We start from the raw sequence: 27,041 nt of genomic DNA, 5'->3' as shown, positions 1-27,041 counted from the left end.
GCAGACCGAGGTTGACTCTAGGACAACATCATCTTTAGCTGATTTGAAGGACAAGCTTTCTGATTGGCTCAGAAGGACTGTGACACTGTTTAGCTTGCCTTGAAGTCTGGTAGCCTTCCTAGCCAGCTCCATTCACATTACTTTGCAGTCATCTAATTTCACCTTACCATCTTCGTGTTCGACTACTATTTTCCTGCAATTGAATTCAGAGTCCTCTTTGACGTGCTGAAATATGTTCACCTCACTGAGCAGCTCTGCTTGCGCGCTCTCCAGAACCTGGCTTTGCCTTCTCAAAGTTTGTCACCATCTACATGGCATGCTCCAGCTGTTCTGTCAGCTCCTTCATAGCGCGTAACTGCTTTGGTCTCATCGCCTATACCTAATGAGTCTTTGCATCACCATCAGGGTCTTTCAGAAAATCCACTTCCTAGTCTCACTTCAGTGAGAGTTCCTGTTGTACAGCAATGCAGTTTATTGTGTCTTTTTAGCTTCATTTGCAGTCCTTCAGCTTTTTCCTCAGCTCCAGCTTCTGGGGTTTTGCTTTGTTTCTATGTACATGCTCATGGTGTCATTGATGTTCATTAAACAGATTTAAGCTTACAGATTTTTTTCTTCTTGGACATATTCTACTGGTTTTCTTCCTCTTCCACCTTAGTCAAGGCTGCTTGTGTTTCCTCCTCCTTCTGAGTCAGCCATCTTTAAAATTAGATGAGTTGCAAACTTATGTTGGCTGTCTGGTCATATGGATGGGTGGAGTCCAACCCAAGCTTCCTGTAAGTTATCTCAAAAATCACTGTTCTTTGTGATATATGTGCTCTTCCACAAATGGGATCATGATGATGTATTTGTTCTTGAATTTCACGTGGTTATTAGCTTTCTCCTTACTATCTGGAGCAACCTGCTCCAACTTCAGCTTCCACCTTGCCTTTTCCTTTGTATTTGTGCCACAAGATATCCTGGCCTGATTATGTCCACTGGCAGTGATTTACTGCTGGTGGTCTTATTCCTGAAGGAGTTTTATTTCCAAAACATGGATGTATTTGGCTTACAAAAGCCTGCTCGTCTCTTTTCAGGGATGATCCCTAGTTGCTTATTTCATTCTTGCTGCTCAGCCAGCCATTAGGGGTCAGACCTGGATACAGTACTGGTGAAGATTAGCATTAATGATCTGGATAATAGAGTGGAAAGTGTTCTTATAAAATCTGCAGCAGACACCAAGACAGGAGGGGTTGCAAACACATTAGAGAAGATTAGAATTCAAAATGACTGTGACAAATTGGAGAATTATTCTGAATTTAACATGATGACATGCAATAAAGATAAAAAAGCAAAGTACTACACTTAAGGAGAAATCAAATGCACAACTAGAAAATGGGGAATAACTGGCTAGGTGATACTACTGCCGTAAAAGATCTCAGAGATATAGTGGACCACAAACCAAATATGAGTGAATAGCTGCAAAGAAAGGTAATATCTTTCTTCAGTGTGTTAACAGGAGTGTTGTAGGCAGCACCCACTCTAGTCATCACCAGTGAAACAGCATCTTGGAGTATCGTGTTCAATTCTGGGTACCATACATTAGGAAAACGGTGGACAAACTGGAGAGAATCTAGGGAAGAGAAATATCAGAGCCTGGCCTCGGTGGAAAATGTAAAAACACTAGGAATGTTTAGTCTTGAGAAGATTGAGGAGAGATCTGATAACAGTCTAAAAATATGTTAAGGGCTGTTATAAAGAGGATGGGAATCAACTGTTCTCCATGCCTGCTAAAAGCAGGACAAGAAATAGGGCTTAAATCAGCACCAAGTGAGATTTAGGTTAGATATTAGGAGACGCTTTCTTACTATAAGACTAGTTAATTTCTGAAAGGCTTCCAGAGGTGGTTGTGGAATCCCCATCAATGGAAGTTCTTTTAAGAACAGGTTGGATAAACACCTGTCAGGGATAATCTTGGTTTACTTGGTCCTGCCTCAGTGCACTGGGCTGGACATGATGACCTCTTAAATTTCCTTCCAGTCCTGCATTTCTGTGATTCTATGAATAATAAAAGAAGAGTCAAATACATTGAGAGTTAAGTGTAAAATAAGGCTAAACAAACACTGAGGCTATGATCTTTGAAGCATAGAGATAAGAGGACTTCTTGATATCTTCTATATTTCATTGATTACAAAGCCATCTGAATGATACTGTGACAAATACCTGTTGTGTGAAATCTCACACAAGCACACCCTAGTAAGATACCAGAAGTTCAAGGGACATTACTAGAGCTTTTCAGCTATTCTTTTTTTAAAACTCTTTTAAAAGGAGTAGTATTCTGCTGCTACCGTCTCTTGATTAAACTGCACAAAGCAGCTGTTTATCCACTCACAGTAACCAGCAGGTGAACCCGATTCAATATTTATCACAGGCTTTCACAGATCACTGCTAACCAAGCAAACGTTTTAATTAAGCTGGAACTTGCTTCAAAGAGCTCATTCAAGATGTCACTCAGCAGGTAAGGGATCAGATATGGTGTCAGGTGAGAGTGTGTAATACAAATCCACAACTTTCTTCATCCCATCGCTGTAAATTAGCCTGCTTTAGAGTCTGGGCTCTGATTGTAACAGACTGCCAGTCTCCTGGAATGTGTAACTGAAGTCACTCAAACTCTATTGTGAAGGTTGTAAGCAATATGTTAAACTGCAGTGGGCTAGCACATTAAGACAGATTCTTTTCACAGTTGTTTTTTGATACCCCAAGTGTTTGTTACACTACTCTCCATTTACTGTTTATTTTTTTTACCTAGTGTAAATGGGGATTCCTTAACACAGCTGTCCCAGTTTCTCAAAGTCAATGCTACTGCATAATTAATCAACACAGTACGACAAGGGTATAGTTGCTCATCTAAATTTATACCAGAACTGTACTGTTTTGCAAGAATATCTAGTTCAAGAAAAAACATGGCTTCCCAGACTCAAAGAGGTTAAAGACAGTCATTTACTTTAGACAGGAAGGGCCCGGCCTTAGAATCACAGAATCCCAGGGCTGGAAGGGACCTCAGGAGGTCATCTAGTCCAGCCCCCTGCTTCAAGCACGATCAACCCCACTAAGTTATCCCAGCCAGAACCTTGTCAAGCCTTCGTCATGTCTACAGACATGCCCTTGATTTAGCACTCAAAGTTGCTTCTCACCCATTCTCTCATGTTGACTGAAAGCAAAAAATGGGGCTCACAAGGCTAAGCAGAGTAAATAGTCTAAAACTGTGGTTTTGAAAGAGATTATTTTTGTATACTGAATGAAGTAATGAAAATAAAGATCAACACAGTTATTGATAAATAACATGACAATTTAAAAAAAAAAAAGATGCTGAAGTCATTAATTCAATAAATTTGAAAGTCTGGCTTCTCAGTTTCCCAATTAATTAAACTGGTGTGTCTTTAATTGCACTTTTATTAGCTATCAGTAAATAAAAAAATAATTTTAAAAATTTAGAACATTAATGAGAGAAACTAGTTAACATATTTTCTTCAAACCTTACCTATTATAATTATTGCAATCTAGTGAATTTAATCAAAACATTACTAGTATCACAAGAGCAGGTGTTTAGTCTGTGTTAATGTCCAACAAGGTTTATAAAAATTTTTACATTAGACAGATGTAGACTGAGAGGAGAGCAGTTCAGATTCTGCATTGATAGTTTCTTCCCCTGTGGTCTGCCCTCCCTTGTCCTGTGTGCCATCACATGCAAAAATCACAGGTTATCATTTTGTTTTCTTTTGGGAAAAGGGATTAAGTTAGAAGCTACTTAATAAATATGCTTCGATTACTTTTAACAGCATAGTTAATATTATGAGTACAACAAGCTTGCCCATCCAAAGTTAAAACATTTCTGACCTTCATTTAGAGTTGACGGCTGCCTTTCTCCTTTCAGAGTATGCTTCAGTTAACCAGCACCACCACAACAGCGATTAGTAAGCAGTTTGATATATCATGTTATGTTTTGTTTTCTTGTAATGAAAAAGTCTACTAATCAGCCAAGCCTTCTAAACTTAGAGTTGTGACAAAGTTACTGAGAAGTGTAAGAGCAAAACTCTTTTCAGCCCAAAAGTGGCCTTGCACATTTAAAGGGGAAGTGCATTGGTGTTGAGCAGTACTGCCAGCATCTTTGCTATAGTAGCTGTCAGTAAGCACCTCATCTTGAGTGAAGTCAATCCAGCACCCGCACTAGCATCACAACGCACTAACTGTTATACATTTGTTCAAAAAACAGAAAAAAAAATCATGCATTACTATTGGCATTAGGAATACCTTCTCTAATATGAGTCAACAGTTGAAAGAAAGGATAGTATCTTTTCACACTGTATTAACAGGAGTGTTGTACGCAACACCTGAGAAGCAATTGTCCCACTCTATTCAGCATTGGTGAACCCTCATCTTGGAGAACAGTGTTCAGTTCTAGGTTTGTTCAAGGTCTTCTTTAATGCAACTTAAGTCATATAGCAAAAGCTGAGATTAACATTCATGTTTCCCGATTCCCAGATTTGTGTCTTACCCATTGAACCATGCTGCCCTCTTGCATTGGATTTCCATTATGCCACCTCTTTTTGGTTAACTCTTTCACCTCCCTACTTTGACAATTTGCCACATTACATCATTCCCATAATTAACTTCCTGTTTCGTAACATTTGAGATTTTGCATGAATTCTGAAATTTAAAGGGGATTTTTTCTAAGGAATCTGTGTTTTGATTACAGTTAAGCTAAACAGATGACACTCCATATTTCTGAGTCAATATGTAAAGTTCCACTGACTTCTCTATGTAACAGAGGTTTTGGCTAGTCCTCTATTGAGGAGGACATCTCCAGCTACTTCACAATTTAATCACTATGGATACATCTACACTATCACTTATGTTGCCACAAGTTGTGTCACTTGGGGACGGGGGGGAGTGAAAAAGCTCACCCTCTAGACCCTGGGCTGCAGAGAGACTTTGCTGGCCCCTGGGAAGGGTGAAGGAGGCCCAGCTCTGTGCCCCCAGAAGATGTGGGTAGAAGGGACAGTGCTGAGGCTAGCCTCTGCCAGCCAACTTCTTAGGGGTGTCTGGAGCATGCCCTAGGGGCTCCAGCAGCTATTTGAGGGGTTCAGGGCTCCAGCTGCTGCAGTAGCAAAGCAGCCACAAAACCTGGATGTTTTCAGATCACTGGGCCCCAAGGCAGCTACCCCTGCTTTGCTCTCCCTCCCCCAATCAGCAGCCCTTCCCTTGAGTAATAAGTTACAGTGAACTAAGCACCAAAACGGACAGACTGCTACCCCAAAATAAAGAGCCCTAAAACAAAGATACTAAGTGTTGCATGGCTCCATGGCCACAACTCCCATGAACTATAACAAACACTGCAAACTTAGGCCATGTCTATACTACCTATTTATATCACTCATGGGTATTAAAAATAACTAAACCCCTGAGTGTCATATGTCTTGCATAAGTAGTAATGTGCACAGTGCTATATCCAGGGGAGAGCTTCTCCTGCCAATACAACTACTGCTGTTCATTAAGTTGGTTTTATGTTGATGGCAGAACTCTCTACTGTTAGCATACAGCAGTTACATAAGTGATCTTCCAGTTGCGCAGTTGCATCAGTACAGCTGTGCCACTTATCTCACTAGTGTAGACATTACCTTAGGTTAGGCCAGGCATCGGCAATAAGCAGTCTGGATAGAGCTCACTAGGGTTAGCCCCGGTGGGCCATCTGATGCTTTATTTACTTGAACATCTCCAGGTATAGCCACTTGAAGCCCCTGCTGGCTGCAAACTACTGTTTCAGGCAATGCGAACTGCAGACAGCCAATAGGGGATGCAAGTGGACAAAACTGCAGACATGCTGGTAAATAAAGTGCCAGGTCACACGTCAGGAGCTAATTCTGGTGAACCATATTTGGCCCATGGGCTATTTATTGCCCACCCCTGACTTATACCTTCTTGAAGAGTCTGTGCTGGAGATTCTTACTGGCATACATTAATCAGGATTAGGCAGAGAAGACAGAATGCACCCTAATTCTTAGAGATTATTTAATTATCAATACAGTGCCTTTCACAACCCTGTTCCCACCCTACCTCTCCACAGTTCTTTTTTCAAGTCCCCACCTTTGCCACCAACATATTGCCAATAGCATCACCCACGTCTCAACTCATTACAAAGATCCCTATCAGCGGGGTAGCCAAGTAAATCTGTATCTTCAAAAACAACAATAAGTCCTGTGGCACCTTATAGGCTAACAGATATTTGACAAAGTGTGTCTTCGCCCATGACAGCTTGCGCTCCAAAATACCTGTTGGTCTATAAGGTGCCACAGGACTTTTTTGTTTTTAAAGATCCCTATATCTTCTTCCAAAATACCATCTATGCATGGAATGAACTCCCTATTTACCTGTAAGCCCATTACACTTTCTCCTTCAAATATCTTTTCAAAAACAATCTGTAAATAATAAAGCCTATATTAAATTAGCTATTTAATTAAAGTTAAGGAACAGATGGGGGGTAGATGAATATTTATATAAAATATAGACATTGTGTGTATAAATGATATGTTTGTCATGTCTTTGTACCTTTTGTATGTTATTTGCTTGAACTCTTCTGGATGGAGAATCCCTTCATAGGTGTTTGATTGTGATATTTATATAACAGTAGCACTCAGTAATGGTCCCAAAGTTGTATTCACAATCTGTTTCCACCCTCCCACCCCCCAAAAAAAAAACAACTCAAACACATAATTGGGATATCTATAAAATTAACTCATCAACAAGTAATGGCAGACAAGCACCATAACTTCATCCAGCATACAAAAATCTCTCTTTCAAAACAATGGGGAGGAACAGTTTAACCATGTATGAATTACAAAAGCAATCACATGGTGTATAAGAAGATCTAATAATGCACTACACCATACACTGTTCCATGCCTTAAATCAGTTGTCACATAGATCTCTCTCAAATGTAACTGAAAACAACTTGGCCACTTGTATTGACAGGGCTAACTGTTTAACACCTGACATAAAAATCATTAGACTGCAGGATCAAGTAAGGTTTTTTGGAACAGGTTGTAAAACTGGTGACCACATCTAGATCAGTGGGCCAGAGTTTTCAGTACCACCCTGGGGTGCTTTTGGAGGAGGAAGTATGATGTTATAATATTAACTATTAAAACATGAAGGAGTTGAATTTGGGGCATCTGCTGTTATTAGGTCAAGGCCCTGATAGTGTAAATTTTGTTTGTATGATACAAAAACAACCAAGAGCTATTTTGAAAGGAAGAGAGTTCTCAGAAAGAAGTATAATTATATTGATTCTACCTATACACATACTCAACAGTACATTATAAAGCCCCTATCCTGTAAAAACACATACAAGTAGTCTCATTAGCCATACTGCGATTACTATGAGTAAAATTAAGCATGCAAGTAAGGTTTTCAGGAACAGGACCGTGGTACAAACTGGTTCAAGTCTTAAAATGCATGTGAAAACTGAGATGATGAAACTAATTTTGAGATTACACTAACTCCAATATTTTTGAGAGAGATTTTTAGTACCTAAAGACAATTTTCAGACACTATTTTTAAAGTTACATGTTTCTCAGAGCTCCCACAGCTCCAGGAAGGGTCAGTGAAAGCTCTTTCGTTCAGTACCTAAGAAAATCAAGCCACTTTTAATTAGATGCCTAGAATTAGACATTGAAATTTGAAAAATGTGGACTATGCTACGAGTATCAGCTGTAAAATGAAACTATTATACAGCAATTTAGACTTGTTAGAATTGTAACATTGTCTGGCTACAGGGTAAGCAGGGCAGGAAACATTTGACTATGGTTTAATCAGGCCACAAGTTTATTATTGGATGTCAGAATTGTAACATTCTCCTGTTTACCAATATACTGCATCAACAAACAAGACCAGAAGAAACCATACCTTGTTTTTAAACAACTCTTGGACTGGAAATACAAGTATCTACTTAAAAAAAATTCTAAGCAACAGATAACCTATTCTCTCTCTGGTAGGCCACAAAAAGGGATTTTTTAGAAAGAAAATTTAGAAAGAAAATTACAGCTCAGCTTAAAAATTTCCTTGCATGCAGGAATGATCAACTAGGATAAAACACTGAGATGAAATATAGAAAGTTTCATTTTCCCACTGGATAACAAAAATAACTTTGTAAGAAACATCCTCCCACACACACATGCACACACAAACATTGTAAAAAGACACCGTATTTTTTTCCATATATTATATATATATCATATGATATATATGACATATGACAAAAAAATTCCATTTTCTTTTACTAAACTATTAAAAACATAAGAAAACTTCATCATTTGGTAACATAGGAATTTATCCTCCAATCAAAGGCCACACACAACCTAATAAGAAATACTTTCATGAATAAACCCTTTATTTCTAAGCAATGTCAAAAAAGATGTTGAAATTAACATAGCCCTTTCTATTAGCTTTACTTTGTACTAGAATCAGACTCATCAGCACTGACTGTGAAAGAATGTTTTAGTTAACTGCTCCTCTATAAGTATCAAAGACAGCATATAGATTATATATAATCTATCTTGTTTTGTCCCACCAGAAATGACAGTTGAAGTTCTGTTTAAGTGAGCACTGAACAATATGCTGTGTATTGTTGCATTAACTCCAACATACATACATAAATGAATTTTCAGTCCAGAATTAGCACTTAGCCCATGCTAAAAATAACCTTAGCTTTTCAGACAAAAAAAATGCTATGGCTAATTAATAAGAGGTACCCATATCCGGGTAAGTGGAATGACAGAGGAGAAAGAGGATATTTCAAAAAAAAACAAACAAAAAAAAAAAAAACCCATAGAATAACATGTTTCCCAACATCCATTAACCTGATCATTCTGCTTTGTGTGTTGAATCCTATACCTTTTTCTTTCTTTTATCTTTTGTTCTTAAAGTCCTCACTGTCTTGAAAGTTCAGCTTGTAAGGCCTTCACAGCTGAGACCATGTCTGACTATGTGTTACAGTTCTAAATACAATAGGGTCACAATCCTGGCTGGGGTCTCTAATTGCAACCACAGGAATAAATATCAAATCTCTTAATCTATATATTTCTTCATAAAATACATGTTAAGATTCTAAATTAATGGCACAAATGTGTTAGTTTAAAGATGTTTTAGCGTTTATTTATAAAGACATTTTAAAAATTAAAATATGACTTAAGATTCTTTTGTTAAAATTAAGTCTTGCTCCTGAAATTAATTCCATCCTGGGAGTACCATGCACTTATACAGTGACAGTTGCAGGGCCTAAAACCTTATTAGATTAACTCAGAAGTGAAATTAAAATATTAGGCCTTTTATAATTTTACAGGTGTATAAATAGTTTGTTTTGTTTTTGTGGGGCAGGGGTTTAACCAACAGTTACCCAGTAAAAGCCTAAATGCAGGTGGTACTAGTATAAAAAGCTCTATGCTGGTATAGCTCATTCCACTTTGGCAAATGAAACTATTCCAGCATAAGCACTTTTCTACTGATCCATGTGGACACTGGAAGTATTTTGCCTCTTTAACAATGTGGGCAAAATTAAAGCAGCTAAACTTTTAAATGAAGGCAAGGTCTTACTATTCCAGAACTGCCTACTGCTACCAAAGAAATGCTCCTTTACAAAACTCCCACCTCCATTTTTTCAAAAAGCCATAGTTGGTAAATAACTTCATGCCCTTACAGTTTTAAAAAGAAACCAATGTCCTTTTAAAAAAAAAAAACAATTCTGCTCCCTCAGCTCTATCTCAAAAAAGTAAAGGAAAAGCAGATTTATTTATTTACTAAATATGTATTTTAAAAAAACTGTTCTAATCTTGATTTGAGAGATCATACCATTCCACAAGTATTCCAAAGTATCATAAAGTGCTACATGGCATATTTCTATAGTATGTTTTCATCAGCATACAAAATTTCAGAGCATAAATAATGAAATGACATTACCCATAATTTACAGTAAAAACAAATATGCACACCAAATGCTTAATCTACAGAGGAGTTTCAAGGCATGACAAAGCCAATGAGAATGAAGAATTTAGATCATTATAGTACTTCTAATTTTTGTCTCTATTTCTGAGCAGAGAAACATGTTTTAGATTCATTGCCAGATGAAGTGTATTTCTACAAAAAAGTGAGACTAACTAGTGGATACTTTACTGATTTTTCTCATGACTATTTCAGTGGGATCAAAGCAAGCTACTGTATTTAGGAAATTACCCTTCTTTTCCCTTTCATATTAAGACAGCGTATATTTTACGACTCCTCTGCTAAATTGGGTCCCCCATGCCTTTCAGAGCTATGCAAACGGAAACTTCTGAATAACTATGTCCTCCAGAAACCAAGATGTTTCTTCCCCTGAAAGACTAATCAAAGCCACACTACTGAACTTCTGAAAATCTCCTACCATTTCACCACAGAAGAAAATCACATATTACAAAAGGGAAAAGATTTAGGTGAACTGGCCAATTAATAATACCTTAGACTCCCATTCAGGAGAATCAAAACCAACTCCAATTTCTGCAGGATAGATTGTTTTCTGGTACCAGGGGCTAAAGGTCTTTCTGAGACTACACATTCAGTTCCTAAGAACTTTGAGTATCTTGCATTACTCAACGATCCTAGCCGGTGACACTGAGAAGCTCCTAACCTAAGCATCAGCCACAGCTAGAACAACAGTGATCTGATGTAGGACTGTACAGCTATTTATTAGAACAGGGGATTACAAATAATGAAGACAGGTTCTAGTTCTGACAATCATGTTACCATGTTTCCTTGCAGTCTTTGATAAATCACTTACTTTCCCCTTTACCTCAATGTATTCATCTGAAAATGGGAATAAAATTCACCCACCATTCTAAAAAGTGTCTCTCTCTTCCTGAAGTACAGAAAAACACTGATATGTATCATTATTATGGTCAAGTGGAGTTCGCTTAAAAATATGCGAGAAAGATCTTCAATGGTCAGAGCACTGCCTCAACTCTCCATCCCGCTATTCTCAAAATGAGGGAAGAAAAATATTAGACAAACAGCTTTGAAAGTTTTATGGTACTTTGTGTTTATGAAACAATGCCAGGAAAATGTTGTCTAGTAGCCTAATATAATGAAAAACCTAATAAAGCCAAGTGACATTTAGGGTATGTTTACACTCAGGCTAAAAGACTGTTTAACTATATTATAAACATTTGGGCTCAAGCTGCAGGCCTGGACCTGAAGAATCTCTACACTGCAGTAAAAAGCCCCATGAGCCTAGGTTAGCTGACACAGCCCAGCCATGGTTATCTAATTGCAGTGTAGAACTTAAGTACCGTCTACCGAACATTTTGGTTACCTGTACTTAAAAATCCTAGGAGCACTGACTTACCACTATGCCTGAGCTCAGGCGAACAGGAAATCTGGCCTCACACTAATTCCCAAATTTAATGCCACGTTTCAGGGCAGAAAGAGCATGAACTACCTAGTCTGTCTATTTAGTCCACTCTACTACATTTCTAAATTTGTCTGGCTCTGCTCAGTCACCTGGAAGACTGTACTGTAAAAGGAATGCACATCAATAACCACTTTTCAGCCACAGGTCAGGTTTTCTAGTCCATTTAAACACCCAGGATTAGGAATCATCTGATTAGCAGACTGCCAAACACATTATAATTAAAAACTATACTTTATGTCATGAAAATAAGACACATGATCTTGCTGGCCAACCAGATTTGAAATTCAGACCCTCAGTGGCAAGTCTTCATTCCATTAAAAAAAGGAACAAACACACAAACCCCTTTCCTTAGCCTGTTTAAAAACATTTCCACCATTATGTTAACCACCCAATCAACTACACTACACAGTTTGCATAAAATTCTGTACTGCAAAACAACTATGATTCAAGGAGCATCTTAACTGGGTGTTCAAAAAAGGAGTTAATTTAATTTCTGCAGATTTACATTAACTAAACCACATGTAAAATTTGGAAGATCATAATGGCAAAAGGAGTTTATTAATTGATAATCTTAGTCTTACATGATTAGAAGCACTCAATCATGTGTTCTGCCTTACAATACCCTAGGGGTTTGAATGGTATGCTTCATTACCTGAATGTAAAGAAATAAAAGGGTAAGTATGTGTGTTGCCACTTGTTGGCATAATCATCAGCATCTTCCCAAGCAATATTCATCTGTATGCGCTGATAGTTATAGAACATTCTCAGTTTTTCACTTGCACTTTTATTACACTATTTGATGCAGATGTTTCTTTATTGACATCTTTTACCATTACAGATGGTGCTAAAATGGGCATTTGTCAATTTGTTTGCTGTTCTTTACTTGCAAATGTCTTTATATTTTTTAGCTCTTTGAAGCAGTGATGTCACCATTTATGTGGTACTATGTACAAGGCACTATAAAATAAATACTTATCAAGATTTGTCTCCACTTCCTTTTCATGCCATCTTAACATTGTATTGTTATGTCAATATTTTTAAGATAGCCCCCCCTCAGGTCATGGTAGTATCTGTCACTACTGCTATGCAATAACATAAGTAACAGATCACAACTTCTCATTCACAGCTGATATCCACTACTTACACCATTAATTATTTTCTTATAACAGTATAAATGAGGAAAAGGTATTGCGCCACATACCCCTGATCATGCAAATATCTCCAACTATAACCCTTCATATATATATATATATATATATATATATATATATATATATATATATATATATATATATATATAAACAACTGAGGAGACAAATACTGGTTTGCTCCAGAATCTGATGAAATGGGTCTTTCCCACAAAACCTCATTACCTAATAAATAAAATTGATACTCCTTAAGGTGCTACAAGACTGCTTGAGTTTTTTTTTGGAAGTCTAGTCAGATATAGCAGAAAACAGAGGTGGAAAAAGTACTTCCGAAAATACTTGATTAAAAGTGCATCTGCTTTCACTTCTGAATACTTGAATGCAATCGAGTGTGTGTGTGTGTGTGTGTGTGTGTGTGTGTGTGTGTGTGTGTGTGTACACACACATTTTCTCAGTTAGTGTTCCACAAGGACACCAGTGACTTGTACTTAAGTACTTCCCCCCCTCTTCCCCTTTACTCAATTAACTTTTGGAGGAATCCCCCCACCCCCCTGAAAACTCAAAGCTCATCTGTTTTACAATCAACTGCAAATGACTATTTTTGAAGCAGTAAAGATCTGCCTCCTAGATTTCAAAATATACATAATCTCACACTGAGCCCAAATACGGACTTCCAGGACACTTCAGATTTTTTTTTTTAAATTATTTTTCAATTTTGACTTACAGGGTCTAAAAGAACCATAAGAAATGTGAAGGAAAAGTTGATAAACATTTATCAAGAATTACTATGTACTATAACACAATTATATAAATTATCTCCCTTTTTTTAATCCTTTCACTAGAGAGTGTTGCAATCTGTGTGTTCTCCAAAGAAACCCCATCACCTAACATGGATGTCTCATTTTCCATATGAATTTTACTTTTTAAAACTTGGCATTTAAATACTTAGTTAATAACACTTCTAGTGCGGAGCTATTCATTATCTTAGTTCATCTTTTTTCTCCCTGCCTTCCATAGTCCTGAAATAATCAAACTCTTTATCCAAGGCAGTAATTGGGAAATGGATAAGTTATTTTAAACCCAAAAATTATTTAGGAGAAAGTTACACAGACTTTAAAATCTGAGACATCTCTCTTGCAAACTTAGGAATTTCAAAAGACAATGAAACCAATTTCATAGGCTGCATTTTTGTTCTCTCAGAAGCATTATACAAAATTTGCAATATTTACTCCCAGTGCCAAAGACATTCCTAGAGGTTTTTTTTCTTCATATTTACTGTGCCAAAATACATTTATTGAAGTCTTTATGGTTTCTTTTTTATATTCCATACAATGTGTCCAAATAAATCTTCAGGATGCACACCAATGACTTTTCTTCCTTTACTGTTAATCTCAGACACATTTTCTGTTATTTTAGCTTATCTTAATTTTTCTGACTTTTGGAGATGCCACATTTATAATCCAGAACTAGCTTTTGCACCACTGCAAAATACTAGAGGCACAATGTATCAGACCTCAACTCGTCCCAGGAGTGACACCACACAAATTGTTACCAAATTTGGAAACCTTCACATAACCATGAATGTCGGCTTTCTGAACTTAATTATTGCTTGAATAGCCTTATTGACATCAGGATTATTCAGGTAGTAAGCATTATCTTTGTAAGCATATGTAAAATTAGGCCTATACATGACATTATAATGCTCTGCTCAAATGTTATCTCAAAAGTAATACGGATTTCTTTCTGACATGAAGTAAGATTATAAATCTCTTATTCAGTGTGGTTTTTTAACTATTTTGATGTAAGTAGTAAGTTACCTTTAAAATGAGTTCCAAAATGCTTCTCAGATACTACATCTTGTTAGTTACCATCACTACTTACGAACAATTCTAAAACCTGAAAGCATAGTTTAATTTTTAAGCAAATCCACAGTGTTCAGAAAGTCAAAAAGGCAGGAAAGGATGTTTATTTTAAAACCAACAGCACACTCTGCTGGCCTTCTTATTTCAAAATGCCAGTTGAATTTCAGTGACAAGAGGGATTTAAACATCCCAACTGAAAACCTCAGAAGCTTTCCAAACCAGTAATAAAATTTACTTCCCACTCTTCTCTAAAGAAAAAAAAAAAAAAAAAAAAAAAAAGAAAATAAGTAACTACCAGTTTAGGGCAGTATCACAATTTGGCTTGTTTTGTAAGTCAGAAAAGGAGGTGCAAATAGGGACTAAAATATACATTTAAATTAAAAAAAAGTTAATTCACTATTCAGAAAGACGTATACGAAAGGTCAAAAAGCATATCAGACACAGAAAAGAGGCTCTGGCTGGCCATCAGCTTGGGAGTGCTTTCAAAGACTTATTCTGTACTACATGCTGGATTACTTGTAAATGCCTATTACTTGGGAATTATTTAAAAGTCAAAAAAGCAAATGGAAAGGAGAGAGTATCCTTAAGAGTTTTGAGAAAACGGAAGAGTCTGCCTCCTCTTATTTTTATCTGAAACACTCATGCAGCTCTTTACTTTCATTGCACTTTTAACACTGATGTAGCATTTCAATAAGAATCCATGTGAATGCACTGTAGTAGCCTCACATATCATGGAAGCGATCTAGCTTTTCCACATCATCCTTGTAGGACTAATTTTATGAATTTCATATTCATTTTATTTTGGATTTACTTGAACAATAAGGTTGTTACTACCACACCCTCCACTACCTCCCTTATAATAAAGCAAAGATAACTTGAACAGTAAAAACTACAACAAATTTCCAGTAGGGAACTCTGAAAACACCACTGCTATTTTTGAGCCTGCTTCCTTTAAAAAAAAAAACAAAAAAAAAAACTTGCATTTTCTTAGACATTACACTATGAAAAGTGACAACTGCACATTAATTATTCATATGACAACGTAGAACACATTTTTCATTCTTTCACCTTACCTACTCTATATTCAATATTTGCTTCCTATTTTATCATGATCATATTCCAATTGTAAAAGAGGCTGAATCTGATAATTACAATAAAATTGTCTAGCATTGTTCCCAGTTTGAAAAGGCACAAATAGCGCAGTGCTTTACTGCATACACAACAAAAGCAAAGGTTGGGTGGGGTGAGGAGAAGAAGAGATCTACAATTTCCAGGAGGCCCTTGTTTATTCCCACAGTCCTGGTTTTAAGATTTCCCATAATGCTCCTTAATACAATAAATCGACTATACTTTGTGTTAAATCCATACAGATTCAGACATGTTGCTGCAAACTCCTATTTGTAAGTGTAGTCACGTTTTCAGAATCTGAGTACCTGCCCTCTTGTGGGGAAAGGAGGAAGGAGGGAAAAAAAAAAAATCAGACTCCCTTATTACATCATACTGTATGTCCAAAAACCAAGACATCCAAAATTACCATTTTTTTTTAAATCTTGGCCCAATTCTTAAAAAAATTAAAAATTTAAATGTTTCATCCAATGTAAGTATCTAGTTCATTAACACTATTTGTTGGTGGAATGTTTGCTCAATTTTATACATCATAGAAGATTTATCTTTATTAATGTTATTTGGATAGAAAACAATACAACCAAACTCAGATTTTAGAAAGGTATTGAAGATGTCACAAAACCTGACTTTATCAAAGCTTTTCATACAAGTGAAGATGTGTTTCTGTAAAAATACTGAATAGATAGTCTCCTAATCCAGGACCTGAAAAGACATAATTTATGATTTATCCATATTTAACCAGTACCTCAGAAGCAGTTGTACTGAAGGCATTCCCATTGATTTTCCATCACTCCCCGTCTTCTGAAATACTATACACTAAACACGGAAACGATTTCAGTGTGCAGTCACAGGTTTAAAGTTAGATACTTACAGGTGAAAAAAAAATCAATGTTTCCTAACTTGTCAGTGCAACAGGTTTGAGGTCATTAACTCAGAATACAGAAAAGCACTCATTCACATGATTAGAGTGTATATATGAAGCCCTCTTAAGGAGGAATCATGCATCAAACACCAAAAGAATATGCTTGTGCAAAGTCCTTTGAAGACACAGAAGTCTGTATGTGAGGCTGCCTTAAGAGAATAGTGGCCTATGACAGTGACATAAAGCTATGGCTCCCAGGGATATCACAACTGAAATATTATATGAACACAGTTTACATTAGGATTCTGCTAAGGGTTCATTCTTGCTCTTTACTATGTGGCATGAAGCACAGCACAAGCACAGCTTCAAAAATAAGCGACCATGCACCTATGTGTAAGTAAAATTTTTGACTTTCCAAGTTACATGGCAATGAATGCACCATATCAGAAGGCAATTTCAAGGTAAACCTATATCCAGTTAATAGTGTAAATTTGTAACAATGTTAGAAAACAGTAATAGAAAAGAGTTAACTTTTTGGCACCTGTGCCCCTTATCAAAATTTTACCAAACACAGAACAAGTGTCAGACAAACAAGTGAACATGATTTCTTGGGGTTAGGGGGTCCACACAACTTTTTAAAGGGAAGACGTGGCACACCAATCCATTAGAATCCTCTCAGGGTGTGAAGAAATGTGGGTTGGGGTCCAGGTGGGGCGTATGGGTGCACGAGAGGATTCTGGCCTACGGGAGGGGTGTCAGATGGAGTGCAGGATCTGGGAGTGAGTTGGGGCAAAGGAAGAGGGGGTGACAGAGACAGCCTCTGGCCTCAAGGCACTTATCTAAGCAGCTCCCAGCCAGCAAAACTCTCAGGCAAACTTCCAGGCTTGCTAACAGTGCTAGACTCTCCATGTGGCTCTCTGTGTTGCGGGGAATCATCGCATGCTGGCCAATGGGAGCTGAGAGATCTTACTGGGGTGGGGGCAGCACATGAAGCCTCTACCTCTGCCCCTCTCTATAGTGCAGAGATCCACAGGGGAAAGCTAGCCACTTTGAACAGTGCTCCTCCGTGCATAGGGGCAGGTCACTGGCCAAATTAAAAGGCTTGGTGGCCCAATTCCAGCCTGCAAGCCATGTTTTGCTTGCCCCTGAGTTAGTAGAAAGGGCAGCTGCAGACAATTATCAGAAGAGTTTGCCTCCAGTTCTTTCTGTTTTATCTTGCGATGATTCTGAAGCAGCAGGATACTTTCTGAAAATGATCTTATAAACTGGCCTTTTAGATACAATTTCTTTATAGCAGCAAAAACGTTCTACAAGACTCATGCTACTTACTGTTTTTGGAGAGAAAGAAGCAATTTTTTCTGACTGAACAGTCAGCTCCCCATTTCTTCGCTGTTGATAAACTTCTAGAGCATCAACTAACTTCACTCCTTTTGCAAAACAATGCCGTTTTCTTATCTGTTTGGAAAACATACAGATACTCAAATGGACAATAATATACAAAGATGTGGCATTACATCAGAAACATACTAAATTAGTGGTCAAATATTATTGTATTTTTTTTCTTTCATTTTGAACCTGTTTCCAAAACTCAGTGCATTGTTAATACCTATCAGTTTCACCATGTCTAACATAAGCCAACCAAAAATGAGTAATTTACAGAGAAGTTACTATAACATTGTACATCTTGGCTATCAAGACAAATACACAGTTTAATAACTTCTTAAAAATCATTTTGTTTTGCACAATAAAAGCATAAATGAATAAGAGCAACTTCCTATAACCTTAAAATTATATTTTATTGAGCCTTCCTTAGATAAAACAGTACACCCCCACCACCTTCCCCATTACAGACTTCAGTCACACAAGGACTTTCATAAGCAACATTTACATTTAGTTTTACAGATGCAAATGGATGGCTTTCTTGCAGAATAAGGACACAATCTTCCAAAGATACGTAGATCCCAAGTCCTATTGATTTCCATGAGTATAAGTACCTGTAATAGTTTATTCCGATGCAGGATGTGGGCCTAGCTGGTAGTGTTACAAATGATAAGTTACTAAAAACTACTACATAAAGTATTACACATTTCTGTGATACATTTCATCAGACTAAGACAGCCAGGGCAAAGGAAGAAATTATTGCAGAAGAGAATCATGGGGTATGAAGTCAGCTTCCAACATCCTAAATTGCCAAATATTTTGGAGACCAATAAGCAAAAAATGTATATATAATTAATTAAACAGAAGCTGGTTTGACTGCTGAAATTTCCAGAAGAAAAATGAATAGCATGCCAACTAAAAAGAATTATAATCCTCCACAACTACACACTTTTTCTTTAGTAATTAACAAATATCACTGAGTCACTCTCATCTACTGAATGTCTCCTCTTGTTATTTCCTTTTGTTACCTGCACTGATAAAACTAGTAGGGCTAGATTACGCAAGTGGTTGAAATAATTACTCCTGATGTTTGAGCATAACTGTGCTCAAAAAAACTGTAGAATACCATTTATATACTATTTTTGGATGTTTTTCACATTTCCAACCATATTGATTTCAATTCCAACACAGAACGCAAAATGCACAGTGTTCACAAACTCCTCCGAACTGTAAAATCTAGGACCACCAAATTTGGTATGCAGCTTCCTATTATCTTAATTTAAAGCAAGATCAGGGTTGTTTGTGCCAGAAAAATGGGGTATGCCTGGAATCCGATGGTCTTCTATAACATGGAAACAGAAGGGGTTCAGGTGAGGTAGAGCCCCCCCAACCCTTCCCCAGAGGGAATGCTGGAGGAGGAGCTGGGAATCAGGGCCATGCCTCCACATAGAAGGGACACTGGTGAAAGCTGGAAACTGCCCCCCTCCCTTCATGGAGCAACACTGTAGTGGCCTGAAATACATGGGCCGGTCCCCCAACCACAGAGCAGATACTAGGGGAGGGGGCTGGAAACCATGAGCTCCTGTCCACCCCGAAAGAGATACCAAGGGGAGCAGGGAACTGCGGGCCACCCCCTCCAGAGGAGAAGCCATGGTCACACCCCAGCAAGGAAACACCAGGGCTGAGTAGTGCAACACTGCTCTTCCCTCCTTCCCCCGGATCAATGCTACCTTCACTGCTGCAGGTGGTTCCAGTAAGACCCCCAGACCTCTCAGACCCTTGCCCTATGCTATGCCACTTATCCAACCCCCATCCCCTTCCTTGGACCCCCCCTCATAATGAGCCTCCCCAACAGCTGTCCTAACTCCTACAACTCCACTCCCTGCCCTGAGTCCCCACACACCTAATCCCCTGGCCTCAGCTGCCCATTCACTGCCCTCACTCCAGTACCCTCTACTCCCTGCCCTGAGCTTCTCACAGCCCCTGCCCTCACTTCTGCACACCATCCCTGGCCACAGCCCCCACTCTTTCTTCCAATCCTCTGCTCTGAGCCCTGCAAGTCCTGCCCTGACTTCTGCACCCTGCACCTCCACCCTATACAATCATTTAAATACAGCACAGATATTTTTCTTTTAATTTCCCCAAATGACCCACCTCACATCGCTCCAATTAAGGACCTGAGCAACACAGGGTATGTCTGTTATAAATATTTGCACTATAAAAATAAAACATAGTACTTTTCAATTCACCTGATACAAGTACTATAGTACAATCTCTATTATTAAAGCTGAACTTACAAATGCAGAATTATATACAAAAACAACTTTATTCAAAAATAAAACAAGGTAAAACTTCTGAGCCTACAAGTCTGCTCAATCTGACTTATGGTACTTGTAATACCAATGCTGACAATGTAACAAAATCTTTAGAGAAATTTCACACCATGTAAAAAGCTAGTGAGAAGAGTTTACTAGGTTATCAAGGGGCATTATAAGGTATATTAGATTTTTAGCACATATGTGGAAGTGAATTTTAATGCCTATGAATTTTCTTTGACTTAAATGTTTAAAACCAGGCTTCAGAGAGTGTTTACATTTTCCATGTACTAGTGCATATCAAGTAATTCATCTCTATGATAAGCTATTGTGGAAACTAAATACAACAATGGACTCCTTTGTAATATGAAATAGTAAAAAATGAAGAAAAAATCTAATTTATGGCTGTGACATTATCAGCTAATCACTATTTTTATAGTACTGAAATGTTGATATTTGACAAGCTTGTTCAGCTCTTACAGGAGTATTTTTTACTGCCAATAAATTTTGCTCACCTGTTGCTCAGTTTCTAATAAACGTATCCTTTTCCTGTCTACTTGAAAGTCATTATTTTCATCTTCATGTAAAGATGCCCATTTTTTTGCAGATAATTTTGAAGACAGTGTGACTTTTCCACTATGTTCTGTGACAGGAGTATTCATTAGTAAAAGAGTATTAAATAAAAGTAACAATTTTCTAGTCATAAAACTCATTCAGAAAAAATAATTGAGGTTTAAGGTGGACTGTAATATTGGTAAATATTTCTGGGGCCAGCTTTCTTCACTACAGTGTAGGCAGATTTACATAGGAAGAATTATTAGCAAAGTAGCAAAATACTAAATTACATAGAAAAAATGATTGATCTAAGGGAGGCCTCCTAAAAGGAAAAACATAATAAGCATAACACTAGCTATTAAGTTTCCCCATGTAAAACTGATTTTGGCTATAGTGGTAAGGAATGAAAATATTACATTTTTGTTAAAATGCTTCAAAGTTGTCACCTATTAAACAGGTGATAAAATAACTGACTTCCAAATTACATATATTCATTCCATTGATTTTTCAATCATTTCCCCTGCTATTGTGGCTAACTACAAGAGATTCTTATTTTGAATCAGAAATAATTATATCCTCTTCATAGCCAAAAACCTTCTATTAAATCACAGGTGCTGACTTTTTGCTTTCCAGGTGGATGCTCCACCTGCTCTCTGCCCCTTTGACCATCTCTTCCTGCCCCAATGCTGCTTCCTGACCTCAGCCAGGCCTCGTCCACCCAGTGCCTCCCACCAGCTTCCGAACAGCAGATCAGTAGGTAGCTGGCAGTTGCTGACCATCCACAATTTGCAGCCCAGAGTATAGTCAGCACCTAGGACTATAGTCACAATATTGAATTGTGACAGCACAATCACTGAAATAGCCACAGACTGTCATGAGTAACAAAGGAATGTGGTTTCACTGAAGAATTAGGCAGGAAGAACAGTAGAAAAAAGCTTAAATAAAAATCAAAGAAATTCAGAATAACAAAAAAAAACAACTCATGCCGATTCTTTAATTTATAAATCCATTTCCTCCACACAAATTAATTTTACTTGGAGACTTGGAAGAAAGGGGGAAACTTTAAATCCAGGAGCAATCAATGACCCAGTAAGAAGGTGAAGGGTGACAGCATGAGGAAAGTTGCACTTCTAATCAGTTGTTGACTTGTGTAGCATTGGCAATCATAGGACAAATGAGAACCCACAATCTGAATATCCATGTAAGAGGTCCACACCGGAAAGAAAGTTGTTCAAAAGTTACCTTTGCCTGTTGAGAGTGTTTCACTTCTTACAGAAGTTGCTGCTTTACAATTAGTGAAAGAACAAGAAGCGCTTTGGTTTACATCTGCAGTAGTGTCATTAGTCACAGCCTGGGAATGGCATTTACATCGACATGGCAACGAAGTCTCTGGTTTTTGGCATTCTTTTTCACCTGAGAACTCATCCAGTGATTTCTCTAAAAACAGGACAGGAGAGGATCATTCTTCTTCTCTTACAAAATCATAACCACAGAGCCATATTGTAGAATTAGGTTCTCCCATACAATAGGAATAACTAGACCAGGGGTGAGTAACTGTTTTACGCTGGGCCCCACTTTTCATCCCTGCAATTAGCAAGGGTGCCCCCGCAACCTGTCTAATGTAATCAAAACTGACAAATTTCAATTATGCTCATATGAAAAAACCTTTTGGCATATGTAAGAAAATAAGTATGTAGAATGTAAAAACTTTATTAATTGGTATATAAATGTGAATACAAAGACATATAAACAGTAACATATTTCAACATTTTTAACGAGCTGGATGAACCTGACACATAGCAGTCAATCATGCTGTGCCCCCTTATGACATTTCATGCCTCCCCACCCCCATGAGGGGGCCCACCCCCCAGTTTGCTCAGCCCCAAACTAGACAATATAGCTATAGGGAAGACATTTACAGAAACCTTATTGATTCAGCTACTAAAGTAGTACAGTAGGCCATCTGAGTTAATGTGAAAATTATATAATACACAGCTTAAAGAAAGTGTCTGTACATCTGGGTTTAGTGCTTAAATTATCCAAGAAGTACAGAGGTCAGTTTAAAAGGAATACAATATAGATAGAGTACATAATCAGCAATAACCCAAATAAGATCTAAATGGTTAAATTTTTTAATATTAGCAATTAGTATTTGGTACATCACTCAAGAAAAGAGAGTTGGGATGCAGAAAACAAAGGAATGTGTGTAGATTGTCCCTCAGCAATTGAGCACTTAGGACAGGTTTAGCAGATATAACCCATCAGAGAAGCATTTCAATTACTTTATGATTTCGCCTCTCATTGGCACTCCAGCTCACCACTTGGCATTGCTAGGCCCTATGATGTGCTCTATTTAGATGGCCCCTCAACCATCTGATTAGTATCCAATAACATGAATTGCTGTATCATCCAAACATTGCATTGACTGATTCTGCATTCTTCCAACACATGCTTGTTAGGGCCAGGGCTTTGATCAGTGTGTGCGTGTGTGTATGACCCTTAGAGCCCCTAGGTGGCTAGAGGGGCATATTTCTCCAACTTTTGAGACTGAATGTTGTAGACGAACAGTGTCTGTTTCAAAGGGAACCATGATGATGATGTATCTTGATGATCTAATGTTCCTTGACGAAGAGGATTGTCTGGTAACAGTTGGCTCTCTCTTCCAGGGACAGTGGAGTTCACAGGAACCTTTGCCATGGATGGCAGGGAAGCCTCTAACCAGGCAAGCTTGCATGGCATTGTGGCACAGCTGCCAGGCTTTGGAATGAGGCTTGCAGCTACACAAGACGTATTAACATCTCATTGGCATAGCAGCACTTCCTGCATTGCTTGGCTTCAATCCTCTATAGACTGGCTCCATTCAGCGGGATGCAGGTGAGAGGGACCCTGTGGATGAAACTCCAGTTGGCAAACTGATGAAGCTGCCCCCAGAGAGAAAATGGTTGCTGGTGTTCCATTTGCAGGTTACCTTGAAGGCTTTGCCCTGGTCCAGCTTCCATTTCAGGTTTTTCATCTATTAGCAGCAGACAGTATCCTTCAGGGTAATTGCCAGCATGGTTCCAGCTCTTGATGTGATGACTACGTGTTCTGTATTCTTCACCTGTGGCACCAGGAATCCCAGCTCCTGACGTTTGTCTCACCATGTCCAGTGGCAGCTGATATGCTTTTCCAGTCGTTGTGTGGCATTCCATTCACAAGTCTAGAGCAAAATGGAAGTTCACCCCCGCCTTGCAAATTTGCCTTCTAAGGAACCACTTGGGGAAAGTGGCAACATCTTAGTTGGGGGGGTCCTGGCATTTTGATTCCTGATGACATTTTGCATAGAACTCTTCACAATATTTCTGACCATGGCATCCAAGACAGCAAGCATTATAGAGAAAATGGTAAGACACACATATATAGATAAGATCCATCACAGATCCTCTGAATGGGTATATCAGCCACACTGAACACAGTACTATAGTACAAGATTGTACTATAGTATAAGAAAAAAAATGAAAATTACATTATGTGGAAGGTTTTTAGTCTTATCCAGAAATTAGGACATTACCTCCACGACATAAAAAAGACATGTCAATAATTTACAGCGCTGGAAAATACATTTTTCAGTTCAAAATGTTATCTAATTTCAGATAATCAACAACATTTTAAAATATCCTGATGTTAATATTGCCACCTTAATATAACATCCAAAGCCCTATCCATTTTAAAATGAAAAAATCACACTGAGTATGGCTACGTCTACACGTGCACCCAACTTCGAAATAGCTTATTTCGATGTTGCGACATCGAAATAGGCTATTTCGATGAATAACGTCTACACATCCTCCAGGGCTGGCAACGTCGATGTTCAACTTCGACGTTGCTCAGCCCAACATCGAAATAGGCACAGCGAGGGAGCGTCTACACGGCAAAGTAGCACACATCGAAATAAGGGAGCCAGGCACAGCTGCAGACAGGGTCACGGGGCGGACTCAACAGCAAGTCGCTCCCTTAAAGGGCCCCTCCCAGACACACTTTCATTAAACAGTGCAAGATACACAGAGCCAACAACTAGTTGCAGACCCTGTATATGCAGCGCGGACCCCCAGCTGCAGCAGCAGCAGCCAGAAGCCCTGGGCTAAGGGCTGCTGCCCACGGTGACTACAGAGCCCCGCAAGGGCTGGAGAGAGAGTATCTCTCAACCCCCCAGCTGATGGCCGCCATGGAGGACCCCGCTATTTCGATGTTGCGGGACGCGGATCGTCTACACGTCCCTACTTCGATGTTGAACGTCGAAGTAGGGCGCTATTCCCATCCGCTCATGGGGTTAGCGACTTCGACGTCTCGCCGCCTAACGTCGATTTCAACTTCGAAATAGCGCCCAACACGTGTAGACGTGACGGGCGCTATTTCGAAGTTACTGCCGCTACTTCGAAGTAGCGTGCACGTGTAGACGCAGCCCATATGTCTACTATTTTGATTGTCCACGAAACTGGCATCAACCTCTATTTTAAGGACCAACAAGATTTTGGCCTACTTCCGAAACTAGATTTCTGAGGTTGCCCACTAACTTTATTTATTAATGCAGACAACCCTTGCTAAGTGAAACTGGACATATTGGCATTTTGAGATAACTTACCATGCAAAGACTGCTGCCATGACAATACAGAGCAAAGTAATGCCAAACTTTTACCACTTCCTGTGGGGCTCTCCAACAAACAGTGTTGCCTGGAATTTAACCCCTTAACAATCTGTAAGGGAAAAAGAAAGCTACCAGCTCAGAAAAATTAAATAAAATTGCATATTCTGTCTTTGAAAAGGAATTAACTTATATACATTTATCACACGCCTGTCTGAGAACTGCAGTAAAGCTCCTGGGTCAGCAATAAGACAGTAACAAAGAGAACATCTCCACCTGAAACCATAGAAAATTTTTAAAGGCATGCTGAAAGTAATTTCCTGAATGGAATTTGATGAGGTCATCAGAAGTTCATACTTCTTGGGAAAAAAATATCTCAAAAGACCACCCACAGTAATTATGTCCTGGTTTTCTCTCAACTACAGACATTTGCAACATCTCTCATATACCGAGATATAGGTTGGTAGTGACTCGGATGGGATTGTCAATTATCTCCCCAAATAGCAGTAACAGCTGGTAGAGGGCTCATCTACCCCTGAAAGATTACAATGGCATAGCTGCAGCCCTTCTACTTGTACATAAGTAATCTACCTACTTGAGACACAGCAGCTACATAAATGAATTCTTCTGTTGAGCTCTATACTGAGGTTAAGTCACCTAAATTACATTGTTTAGGGGTGCAGATTTTTCACACCACTGGGTGATGTAGCTGGATGAACCTAACATTTTAATGCAGAGCAGGCTCAAGTGAGACTGTTTATCCTTAATGTTATTGGAGCAAAGAGGGCAGGCTATTAAAGGTTTCTATCATACAATTTATTAAATTTAATAAAAAATAAAAGTTAAAACAACTACTTCAGTAAAATGAAGACTTACTGGGTTAGCAATATATCTTTTGATTGAAAGATGGCAGATATTTTTCTGAAACCTTCCCTTTCTGCATTTGCAATATCAAATAATTCTTAACATATAATATCTAGTTAAATAGGTATGCATTATGCACACTTCTATTCAAGAAGACATTGGGTATAAAAGTGTAGGAGTATGTATTCATTCTAGTACTCCAAAAATGTAGCTGAGCTCTCCCCCACATATGAGCAAACACAGCATGTCTGTATTGCAGTGGAAACACTGGAGATACTGGAGGTCCTGAAATTATATCTGAATTCCTGCCTATGTGTTCAAAATTATTGAGCTACATAAATTATTAAATCAATAGATTTTAATGTCAATTCTACTTACTGCATTCATCATAGCAAGCTGCGAAGGGTAAGCCTTGCAAGGAAATGTAATCTTCACCCCACCAATGGTATATTCTGACATAACTGAAGACATTGTATGGGTTATTTTCCTTTATTTATTTCAAATTTATGTCTGCAATAAAAATGAAAAATGTTGACAAATCAATTTTACCTCAGCAGTTATCAGAAATCCACAAAAAACATAAGGCAGTAGATGAAACTGAGCATAAACGATTAAGGTGATTTGGGAACTAGGTGGTTCAGGATATTGGCTATGGTGGGATATAGTGCTTTACACCTACAGGTCACCAGTTCAGATTTAGCCCATCTTAGTAATGACAAAATTATTAACATCTGATGACTTTTCAGTAACATAAATGATGTAATAATAATTACTAACATATAATCTGTCTTACCATTGGAATGTAGCCACTCATACAGTATATGACTTTGGCCAGGATAT

The 27,041-nt window shown here is 38.2% G+C and overlaps 1 protein-coding gene across 1 annotated transcript in view; it reads right to left on the bottom strand.

Moving 5' to 3' along the window:
* BRIP1 (BRCA1 interacting DNA helicase 1) overlaps window positions 1–26,672 on the bottom strand; it is a 140,576-nt gene extending 113,904 nt beyond the window's left edge. The window contains exons 1-5 of the mRNA XM_075014013.1: window positions 26,580–26,672; window positions 25,338–25,449; window positions 21,959–22,153; window positions 20,677–20,804; window positions 17,796–17,921 (exon numbers count right to left, since the gene is read on the bottom strand). Coding sequence (XP_074870114.1) covers window positions 17,796–17,921; window positions 20,677–20,804; window positions 21,959–22,153; window positions 25,338–25,449; window positions 26,580–26,672 — 654 coding nt within the window. The remainder of the gene's footprint in view (window positions 1–17,795; window positions 17,922–20,676; window positions 20,805–21,958; window positions 22,154–25,337; window positions 25,450–26,579) is intronic.
* Window positions 26,673–27,041: the final 369 nt, after the last annotated feature.

Source organism: Carettochelys insculpta, chromosome 19 (genome assembly GCF_033958435.1).
Source record: "Carettochelys insculpta isolate YL-2023 chromosome 19, ASM3395843v1, whole genome shotgun sequence".
NCBI lineage: Eukaryota > Metazoa > Chordata > Testudines > Carettochelyidae > Carettochelys > Carettochelys insculpta.
The sequence above is the reverse complement of the archived record's forward strand: the minus strand, read 5'-3'. Positions and strand labels throughout refer to the sequence as shown.